Source organism: Manihot esculenta, chromosome 18 (genome assembly GCF_001659605.2).
Source record: "Manihot esculenta cultivar AM560-2 chromosome 18, M.esculenta_v8, whole genome shotgun sequence".
NCBI lineage: Eukaryota > Viridiplantae > Streptophyta > Magnoliopsida > Malpighiales > Euphorbiaceae > Manihot > Manihot esculenta.
Window position 1 is genome coordinate 2,307,515 of NC_035178.2, and position 12,359 is coordinate 2,319,873.

General features: G+C 29.3%; 1 protein-coding gene across 1 annotated transcript; it reads right to left on the reverse strand.

The window, feature by feature from the left end:
• Nucleotides 1-874: 874 nt before the first annotated feature.
• LOC110607080 (protein RADIALIS-like 3) lies at nt 875-1,755 on the reverse strand. Its single transcript, XM_021746137.2, has 2 exons — nt 1,389-1,755; nt 875-1,134 (listed from the first exon to the last, which is right to left on the reverse strand). Exons 1-2 carry the CDS (start codon nt 1,640-1,642, stop codon nt 1,113-1,115), a joined length of 276 nt encoding a protein of 91 aa, XP_021601829.1. The 5' UTR covers nt 1,643-1,755; the 3' UTR covers nt 875-1,112.
• Between the last annotated feature and the right edge of the window lie 10,604 nt (nt 1,756-12,359).

A 12,359-nucleotide genomic window follows, 5' to 3' on the forward strand; every position in this document is an offset into this window, starting at 1 on the left:
TTCTTGATTTAGTAAAAAAAAAACTAAATTTATATTTTTTTAATTTTTGAGTTAATATGATTTTAAATTAAAATATTTTAAATAATCTAGAAAAAAAAATACTCATTTTAACTTCCTTTAAAGTAAATTTGATCATTGAGCCGTACTATTTTATAAGCAACAGAGGGAGGTGGGTGTTTTGTTTTGTCTGTTTTGCAGTGTGTACATGGTCAAAACATGCCCCTTATTCATATAATTAAATAAAAAAAAATATTACTCACAATATTCATGAAGAATCAGTAAAATTAATTAATAAAAAATATTTTTATAATTAAAAAAATAATTATTTTTTAAAAAATAACTTTTTTAATTATAAATATATATAAAATATTTTTCTAAAAATGAGACAAACGGAGCTGAAGTAAATTTGGCTTAGCTTTGAGGAATTAGAAGTTTGGAGATTGCAATATTTTTTTTTTTTTTTTTTCTGGATCGTTGGTTAACTGAGATATCGATAAGAAGCAGAATAAGGAATATCACAGACACATATGAGCTGTTTGGCACTGGATCTCCTTTCTTTTCCCCAATTTCAAATTACCTCAAATTAACCAAAGTCATTGCTCTTTTTCCTACACATATGTTTCCCTTTATATCCCTTAATCAAGTCATTTATTAAGTCAATTAACAATAATTTTGTTTTGTGAACTCCATTATTCTTATCTTTTTTGTCTCATAAAGAGAACTTTCACATCAAATCACTTCCCTTTATAAAAAGTTATTGCTCCATTTTCATTTTTATTTTCATCATCATCACTAGCCTTATAAGTTTGAATCTTCATGGGTTTTCTTGTTTCATCTTTTTATTTTAAATTTTCTTCCCTTTAATTCCAAAACCTAATTCTAAAATAGAACTTGGCATTAATTAATTATATGCAACAAATCCATTACACTAGAAGGGCATACCAGATATAATTAGAGTCATTGATGACCCAACCCTGCTACATAAATATTAGACAAGGAAACATTTCACAATGGAGAAAGAGAGAGAGAGAGGTCTAATTGCATTCCATGATTGTTACTTAATTAGGGCTGCCCTCATCACTTGAGAGATAGGGATTCTGGTTCAATTTTCACTACAGCTTAAGACCCTTCAGCCTGCATGGAATTTAAGAGATATTAGCCATGAACAATCATAGCACTAAATGCCTAAAAATTCTTCCCATCCCTTGAAAGATATATATAATATCACTGAGCCGGTTTATTAATGGATAAAATTTTCAATAAATATTTACTCTATTTATAAAATCGAATCGTGTTGAATCATATTATCGGTTATTAATATCGCATTTATTTATCTGCTTGAAATGAAAAGAGAAGTGGGATGTTCATATAGACAAGTAAACATATACCTTCGTTCTTCATCCGCGTAGTTATTGTAGGTTTCGCCAGTTTTTCTGTAATTAGGCAAAGGAACTTGGCCAGCTTCAATCTGCCTCACATCTTCAACCAACAACTCATAATGCCTCTTCACTTCCTCGACGGTTTTGCCACCCACAGCTCTGGCTAGATTATGCCAACGATCAGGAGTGTCCTTGTCGTAGATAGCCAAAGCATTCTCAAACAATTTGTTTTGCTTTGGAGTCCAAGACGAGCCTGAGGCCATGGCAAATGGTAAACAGATAGAGAGAAGATAGCTACTAAGAGAAAACGAAATAATGTGAATACAATAAAAAGCTAGAATATGCACAGAGAAGTTGGTGGTATGAGCAAAGAGCGTGTGCCATTGCTGCTATTTATAGGAGGAAGAGAAAGAAAAAGTAGGGTGGTTGGTGGGCCTTTGGCCTTTTCTATTTTGCTTTTCTTTGCGAATCAATGGATTAATTCTTAAAACCTCTTGCTACTCTTTGATTTCCAGTTAATTATGAGGATTATCATGCATGTTTAGACTTTAATGGCAAAGCTAGATCTCATTACTTTCAATTTCCTGCTTTTATTACAGCACTTGTTGCTAAAATTCTTTGTTACCTGGGATTTCCATTTGTCTTGTACTCAAAATGAGAGCTATTCAGCTTCTCAGCACACTATATTTGCATTCAATGGTCGCATAGTGTGATGCACTTACAAATGGCATAGACAACAGTCACATGAAAAGCACATAATGGTGTCATTAATATCTCTGGCAAACCAGCATTTTCTTTTATTTTGTCTTGGTAATAACTAAAAGCAACGTGATTTTCATTACTTGGCTACTTAACTAGGTTTCCAAAACCCACATAAAAAAGATCAACTTGCTAGAAGGTGTACTTGAGCTGTATATTTTTTTCTGGTTCTTTGAAAAATTTTTGTACGTTTTTATTTCTTCGGTTAGTGTGTACAGAAAAATTTACTGAAAAAAAGTGGCTATATATTCGATTTTTACACATAAAAACTTTATATATATTAGATATTTTTACACATTTATATTTTAATCTTAATTAATATATTAGATATAAAAAATTGTGTTAAAATATTATTTATTAATATTAATTATTTTAATAATTGATAGTTATTTTGATTGTAGTTGGCTAAAAATTAAACATAATTCACTCTCCTAATTTCTATTTTAATCTATGTTTATAATATTTTGATTAAGTCTAAAAACTAAGTATTAATTTCAAAATTATCTCGGAAACGGGTATTATTAGAACACTCACCTATAATTTTAAAGTCATGTAGGCCGTTGACGATTAGAATTCAAATTCTAATTATTAGCAAAGTGAGTTTGAATCGTAAAAAAAAAAAAGAAAACACTTTCTTTTAGAAGTTAATTGCCCAAAAAAAGAACTTGTTTTTAGGATTTAATTATCTCATTACGCTTGCCGCAAGATTGTGGGAATATACTCTTCAGAATTAAAAAAATTATATATAGCAATGCTATGACTTTTCAGAAAAAAATTGAATTGAAATTTAAGGGAGAACCGCAGAATTGTGGCAATATACTCTTCAGAATAAAAAAAATCACATACAAGAAATTTGGATTGAAATTTAAAGGAGAATATAAAAGAATATATAAATTTTCCGGTAATATATTAACACTTAAAATATCTTATAGTCTTTCTACATGGATTTTTTACTTTCCATTTTCACAACTTATTTGAACAAGGTATAAAATTATTTTTATAACACTAATCACATGGAATAAGTGGAGTGCAAGTTAATTCAGCAGCTGTCGTCTTGCAATATTCACGGGTCTTGGTGTGAAAATTTTCAGGATGAGATAATGTCAATCGAGAAAGAAACACTTCTGCAAAATTAGGCAATTTTGTGTTTCTTGTCAACTTTCAAACGCACTGTTAGTTCTTTCTCTCTTCTCAACAACCTTCCAAAACATATTTAGCTGGCTACAAGAGTTTCGCGTACAATTATAACAATTTTTTACATGCAAACGTTTTTTTTTCTTTCTTTCATTTAATTTTATTACGGAGAATTTAGTCAGCAGGTGGGCTTCAGAGAGCTGGTATACGCATCTGTATAAAATATATATAAAATAAGATTCTTCTTCAGGCCTTTAGGTTTTTCTTTTTTACTTATTATCGTACGCTTATCACGCTTATCATCTGTAGAGTTTCCGATTTACTCTCTAAGGGTGGTCATGAAAATCACTTAAAATTCATTCAAATAACATAGAGAGACTTCATATTAATTTCTTGAACAAGGGTATCTAAAGTAGTGAAGTGATGGTGAGGGTTCTTTATCTCTAAACAACCCTAAGAGGAAAAGTTTACAGCTGTGGGAATTGTCCTGGTTCCCATAATTACCATCGAAGCAACCATTAGCGAGGCATGCAGTTTGTACGTTTACTTCTCCCAAGTAAAGATTCGAGATGGTGAACAGTAGGTCATATGTTCATTTCCTTTCTGATAGGTATTATTCAAAAGATATTGTCATGTGACACGAATCCCTTTTCTTGTTTTCAAGTAGAAACAATAAGTGAAGACACATCTCCACTTCTGCAAGTACAGTATTGTAAACAAGCAAATTCATGAAAATTCTTTTTGGTTTGTAGTGATGAGTTTTGAACCGCAAATGTAGATCTTGGTTCATTTTCTAATCCTTTTTAGAGACTAGATAGAGATACAGCTGTATGCATGCAGCACTCAACCAACCAAGAGATAAGGCTTGTGCATCTGTTGTTATGCTTTGCTTCCGGCTCGCCTCAATGGTGATTCTGATCATTCCAACTTGATTGCATCACACCAATAAGCGATTATCGTATAGACGGTGTCTGCCATTTGAAAATTTTTGCAGGTTCTGGGTTGCTTCAGTCCTTCCGAGAGAGATTTATTACTAATATATAGTCATCCGCCATGAATTAAGGCTAAACACATATGAATTTATCCAACACTTCTGCAAAATTAGGTGTTTTCTGTCAAATTTCAAATGTATGTACTGTTAGTTTCTTACTTTCTTGTCAAGCACAATTCTCTTTATGCGAATCATTTTTCGTTTAGTTTAACATGGAAAATTAAATCAATAGATGCCTGGCCATAACTATAAGTATATATGCAATACGTTCTGGCAAGAAATTTACAAATACCCAACGAATTTTCACATCACGTATGGATGAATTCACAATACACAAGAATTGTCGTTTTCATTTAATTTGCTTTTTTTCTCATTTCATGTAGATCGTTTAACTCTATATAGCATTCATGAAAAAGAGCAGTTAATTAAAATTATTCAAAATAATAAACATGACTTAACAATTTATCAATTAATTTATTTCAAAATTTAAGATTACACATATTAAACAAAAAATAATAACAACCAAGTGCTAAACAACTAATTATTAGTTTAAGCTGAGAGAATTTTGATTTCAGTACTTTATCATCACCAATAGATTAGACAACACAAGAAATCTTTCGAGAAAAAAGAAAAGGACAAGACAAGAATTTGTCGACTTGTTCTACAGATATAACACTGCCCTCTAGTGATTGGATCTCCAAAGTTATACAAGTTTATGTTGACCTCCTTTAAACCTGAAAATAACCTGTACAACTTTTATTTTTTTTATAAAAAAAAAAACTCTGCAACTTTTAAAGGGATTGTATAAAACAATATCAGACGATATGGTTTACCTGTTATATATAAATGGCAATGATTGTTGATATCCCATAGCTTATAACATAATTTAATTTTTCTACAATTAAAAATTATTTTTTACAATTATTCTAAATGTAAAAAATATCAAAAATATTCTCATTAAAAATATTTCTTATGAACCAAACAGTGCACTATTTAATATTCTTATCATCCGCGTGCAATTTAGTAGAATTTATTTATCAGGATTACCTTGCCTTTCTTCTCCAAAGCTTTAGGCTTTGGCAAAAGAAAAAAAAATTAAAAAAAAAAGCTTTAGGCCATTTTTGTTTCGTAGTGTGGACCTTGATTTGCAAGTTGGAGCTCGAATGATGAGCTATAGAGAGAGGGAAGATGAGTGTCGGCGTAGTTTCCTCCGTCAATAGCTAGTTGATTCCCATGGTCCCTCGTGCAAGTTGGTGGACTACTGGCCTTTAGGTCTTCGCCAACGGCGATTTTCGACCTTTAAGGATTCTTCATAAAAGTTTGGAGAGTCATTTTGTGTCCACCACAATTCACCACATTCTTTCCATTTAAGGATACGAATAACGAAACTGCCGAATCATATTGACCTTTCTGGAGGAAATTCCCCCATTGGAACCTGCAAGTGCTGGGGTTTTTTTAAAAAATATACAAATATAAAAAGAGAATCAAGGAGGGAAAGAATCCCAAGCGATAAGAAGAAAAAAAATATATATATATATATATATATGTTCCTTGAAAGAAATCAGACCGTGGATTCTCCTTAACTATGCTGTATTGGTAGATACTGAGCTTTGGCGTTCCCCAGGTTTGCGAGGGCTTGGACTTCGTTTCGGTCCTTTTTCATGACGAGAAAACAATTAAAAACAATGAATGGAAAAAAAAATTAAAAACAATGAACGTATCATTTTGGATCCGTTAATGAATTTAAAGATTAACTTGTAGATTTTTTAAAATGTTAATAATATTTTAATATAATTTAAAAAAAAATTGAAAACCAATTAGTGGATTAAGTTCATAATATTTAAACAATATAGATGAAATAATTGGCTGTGTATTAAAAAAAAAAAAAAAAACAGTATCACACACTTGAAAGGGAAAGAAGAGACATTGCCACAAGTGTTCTTATTGCTATATATATCTTATAAATGGACCTAAAGTTAGACCAAAGATTCATGGCAAATAGGCCCATGCAAGTCCTTAGCCCAATGCCATTAGTTGCTGCAAGTCCCAATCGCATGAGCGCCAACATTATCATAGAACTCATTACTATAAAAAGTGTTTACATTATATAAAGAGTATATGTAATTAAAATAATTTATACATAATTTATTATACATTTTTTATTTTTAAATTATTTAAACTCCTTATTATGTAAATTCAATTCTATAAGAATTATAACTTTTTAATGCTCTTAATTGTATAGAAAAAAAAAAAAAGTCACCTATCACTTTCTTTAAATGTACTTGTCTTGAAACTCTATAAAATTTAATGAATTTTTTAAAAAAATTACTATACGAATTTTAGTGAAATGAATTATTTAATTTTATAATTATAAAATTTAATTAAAATATTTCTCGTAATTATAAAATACAACTATTAAATTTTTTTATTAAAAATTATTAATTATTTTCGTTAATTTTTTATAAAATTTCTAAAATTATCCTTGTCCCGCTAATTCAATCTAGTATCAAAACACGTGTAATCCTTTATTAGTTTCAGCCTTATTCAATCCCTTTATTCTCTTCTGTAAAACTTTTATTTTTTCATAATCATTTTTTTCAAGTTTTATACTAATAAAAAATTCTTAAAATCAATAAAATTGGTAAACTATCAATGAAATTTTAATTTGTAAAATGCAATTCATAAACACAATTTAAAATTAATCTATTTTTTTATATTTATTTTTCAATATAAATATAGAAAAATAATTTAAACTGATAAACAATCACTGCTTATCGACCGTTGCTCATTGTGATGCAATAATAAATGCCAATGAGTCTTATGGATTTAAGATGGTTACAAAGATATTAGGTGTGTGATTGGTGAGAACTTGCGGCTACCAATTCAATTGAGAACTAATGGAAGCAATTTTGTGATGATCGATGAAGTTCAACGATGATTTACTGATAGAGAGTGAGAAGTAAGGGAAATGATTTACCGATTCAAGGTGAGAATTAAGAAGAAACCCATGATAAATAAAGAAAAAAATGATATATGGAGAACAGAAAAGAGGAGAATGACACATCAATGGTGGAGAGCACAGCCAAGGAAATGATAAATGGTTGAGAAGTTTGATGGCAAGTTAAAATTTCAATAATTTGTTAGAATTCAAGGAGTTGGATGGCATGGTGAAGCTGCCTTTTTAGCAGAGGAGATGGGTGAGCTTGAAGAGAAAGCCACAGACGAAAGGAGGAGAAAAGATGGGAGAGAAAAAGAGAGAAGTTAGGGGTTTTAATAAATGAATTTGACTGGAGTATTTTTATCATTTCCTAATCCTCTCTATTTTAACTAATGATTCTACCAATAGACTAACAAAATATTTTACAGAAGGATTTAATTGCTATATTTATAAAAATATAAGGAATATTTTAATTAAAATTTATGATTATAAAGATTAAATAATTAATTTCGTTAAAATTTAAAAATTTTATAATAATTTTTTATAAATTTTATCATATTTATTAACACATTTTAATTTAATAGTGTGAGTATATATATTTATTATTAAATTTTAACATTAATTATAATTAAATAAATTTAGAGAAAACATCTATTTTAAAGCAATCCTTACATGAAAACTCGACTATTTAGCACTCTCTTTTATTGATTGAAATGTATTTATTATATTAATTATTATTTTTTATTTTCAATTAATTCTTAATTATTATATATTTTAATAAATAAAATAAAAAGCTTGAACATTTATCTTTTCAAATGACTTGTAGCCAGCATTTCTCGTTGAAGATTTATATTGCAAACATAAAAACTCAATATCAGGCTACATGGAAATTTATCTAGAGGCTCTCATCATCTACTTTTCAATTTGTTTATTTCGCTCTAATTTTCTAGATAGAGGCTTTTTTTTTTTAATTTTTTATTTTTTTTAATTCTATCTCTTCAAATTAAAGAATTCAATCAACCATATTATATATGATTTATGCATAAAGTCATATATGCTTAAATAATAATTAATTAAAATTTACATATAATTCATACTCATAAACTTAGTCTGATGGTAAGTGTATTTGAGTAAATTTAAGAGGTCTCAGATTCTACTTCTCTAATTTTCAATTTTTATTTTAAAAGAAAAATTTACATATATCTCAATATATGTTAATGTGATTAATTCATCTATTTCTTTAATTTATTTAAGATTGCCCCGTTTAAGCCTTAATTTATATAATTGGAAAATTGATTCATAGTTGTTTAGAATAATTTAACATATACTAGTATTCGTCATTATGATTCATCAATGCATTTATATATATAATTAATCAAATTCAACTTAACAATATTGAAAAAATTCACATAATTATAAAAATTTAAATTTAAATTTAAATTTAAATTTAAATTTTAAATAATTCCAATATGTAGTATAGCTTGTTTTGTAAAATCATTTATAATAGCCAACAAGAATTAATTAATTGTAATTTGCACAAAGTTATTTATAGATGAGATTAAATCGGACCAATGATGAGTTTGAAATCAGAACAAAATCAAAAGTTGATCAATTTAAATTGAAATTGAAATTCAATTAAAATTGATACAGTATTCTAATGTATGTTGGATCAGTCAATTCAGTTTTAAAATATAAAAACAAAATTAAAATTAAATATCTCATTTATTTAATTTGTACTAAAATCATATTTTCTTCTTAAAAAATAAAAACACACAAATTTAAAAATATAATTCAACAACTATCAAAACAGTACCAATTTTAACGGTATCTTTGATATATATATATATATATATTTAGTTATTTATTTATATTTAAAATTTAAAAAATAAGATTTACCGTGTAAGTTTGGTTGAAAAATATGATATTTTTCTTTTTTTATTCCTTTTTCTTTTGTCTGCTAGTGACGTCTAATCGTCTTTCTGTTACAGTGTTACCTATCTCTATCACTCAAATCCGTATGCACAAATGTGTCAGGGTCCTCTTCACATCAGGTGACCATGTAATTCCTCCCGGTGCGTATGAAAACATGGTTGCGAAGTGATTGGGTCTGCTCTCCTACCTCTTATCACATTATCAGGCTAAACTTCCTTCATATGAGTCCACACGTATGCCTGTCCGATCTGCTTTTCATCTCCGGACTGGAACACGCCGCGTGGGGCTGATTTGCTTTGGAAGAGGTTTGGTGGATCTTGAGTCTGCGTTTTTCTTTAAAGTCTGGTCTTACCTCTAGATGTAAAAAGTCTGACAGTCATAAAATATATATATATATATACGAACATGATAATAATAATTTTAAAAATTTTTTCTCTTTAACTTTCGACGCAAGTTTCCCTATGTGGTCCCTTTGTACCTCGATACTCTCGCCTTTTCCTCTTTCTTAAACCTAATTTCTCCTTTCCCATTCTCCATGGAAGACGATCTGCGTCAATTGACTATTGATGAAGAATAAGATGTTGTTGTCCCTATTAAGAGCTCCAGAGACATTCCGATCATCACTTATGATTTCTGTATGATGGGGATGTTTCTCACATACAATCCAATCAATTTTCAGAATATGCAGACCTCTTTGGCAAGTTTATAGCATATTTTAGAGGGTATATCTATTATGCAATTAGAGTAAAAAAGATATTTGTTTTAGTTTTTTAATAATGTTGATTTTGGAAATATAGGGAATGGGGGTCCTACAATCGATTCCTGCTTGTTTGGAATGAGATACAAGGTAATGAAAATCCTCTCCATATCCCTCTAACTCATTCTGATTTTTGGATTCTGATTAAAGACCTCCCTTCTAGTTATTATAATGAGACGTTGGCTAAATTCGTCGGAAATTTTGTTGACCACTATAAAGAGTATGATATGAAAAATGCTTCGACTATGTCGCTGAACCCTATGAGAGTTAAAGTTCGTTTGGACATTCGACAATCTTTGAAACAGTGGAAGAAGTTTATTGGAGACGATGGTACTGTATTTTCTGTGAAGTTTCAATATGAAAAGCTGACTATTTTTTGCTATCTATGTGGAAAACCGGGTCATGTAGAGACTTTCTATGACTTGCGGCCGAGGTTGAAGAAAGAAGATATGAAAGTTTGATTGAGGTGATTTCCTCAGAGCACCTGTTCGTCGGAACCAGAAACCGACAAGCCTGTGGCTGCGTGATTTTGGCAATTCTGTTCCGCCTGGATTTGTGGCAGGATTGACATCAACTAGCAATTTTGAAAACACTAATTTGACAGCACATAATAGGCATTTCTCCTTATTTGGCAAAAGTCAACCCATTGTAAATAAGGAGACTGAGGACTATATTATGGACATGGACAAGAATTCTGTGGGCCAAGATAGTTCTGATAAGCTTGATGAGGAGATTGCAGCCCGAATAAATGATAATACTAAAAAAAGGCCAAGAAACACTAAACATAACGTTGTTACAAGTTTTCCTTCCTCTCAACAGGATATCTCTAACAACACCCCTGTGAATGTTAATTTGACAGGCAACAGTGAAACGGCTCATCCCGTCAAAAGTCGGGATAGCAAAAAATAATGATCGTCCTGTGTTGGAACTGTCGAGGACTCGATAATTTTCGGACAGTTAATGCATTGAAGGATTTAGTTACTAGTTACAAGTTGGATATTTTATTTTTGATATTTTATTTTTGATGGAAATAAAAGTTCTTAGTTCTCGTACGGAATTTTTTCGTAATTTTTTACATTTTGATGGTTGCTTCTCAGTCAATAGACAAGGATTAGGCGGAGGCCTTTCGTTAATGTGAAAGAGTCATGTGTCTGTTTCTGTGGTTGGCTTTTCTTCAAATTCTATTGATTCGATTGTTTCGGAAGGTAATGTTCAATAGAGGTTTATTAGTTATTATGAGTTTCCGGAATCGCAACGACGACGTCAGTCTTGAAATCTTATTCGAGTTTTATTTCGTAGAAGCTATCTTCCATAACTTTGTTCGAGAGACTTTAATTTGACAACACATAATATGCTTGAGAGATGATAAAGAAGGAGGAATATCTTTGCCAAATTATCTTATGCAGGGGTTTAGACAGGCACTTAAAGAGTATTTTTGTCAAATTATTTTATGTAGGGATTTAATTTTGAATGATTGTAAATTTTTGTTAGATTCTAAAACTGATATTTTTGTTAAATTAGTTCGTCGTAATACTATTTTAACTACTTATACTTTAATTAGAGAATCTATTAGGTATAATTATCTCTGTATTTGATGAAATTTTATTAATATAATTAGTAATTTTGATTTTAATTTTTTTTTCTTTTTATTAGATTTTTTAACTATATTTCATATTAATTTAATATTTTTATAAATATAATCGTTAAATTAATAATTATTTTAATTAAATGATGTCATAATTTTGATATAGTTATATTTTGTTATTTCTAGCCGCCATATATAATGTAATTTTATATTTCAGATAAAAAAATTATATAATCAATGTAAAATTATTTAGTTTGCATTTTTGTTTTTGTTCTTTTTTTTTTAACTTTTTGCTTTTTACAAAAAAGAAAAAGAAAAAACAGGCGCACACGAAAATATAATTTGATTAATCAATAAGTTGGGATACTTAAAAACAAGCTTTTCCCATCAATATCCACCATAAAAGCCGACATGTACAAAAACCCAACTTCGACACGTCATTCTTCCTTTAATTTTTTCATCAATTTCCTTTCATTTGAAGTGGACTTTAGTGCTTTTCCCCTCAATTATTTTGTTACTTTTTTTTTATTACTTTAAAAAAATTATCCATTTTTCACCGTAATCATGTCGTGTCATCATCATTAAAACTTTTTTTTTTTTATTTAAAAAAAAAAGTATAATGGGATCTTGTTTTAGGACCATTTGGTTTATTGTTTAGTGTGGAATTTGATGAATCAACCATTTTACTTTTCTTTATGTTGATATCGTTCAATATTGGACTATTAAATGAATTTATGCTCTTAAAAACCATAAGTTAAAATCATATTGTATATACCTACGTGGCTTATTTATTAGATTTATATTTGTTGTACGGATAAGATCATACAAATTCCATCGTGGGAAATATCAAAATCGTCGTCGCAACTCCTGAGTAGAAAAACGTA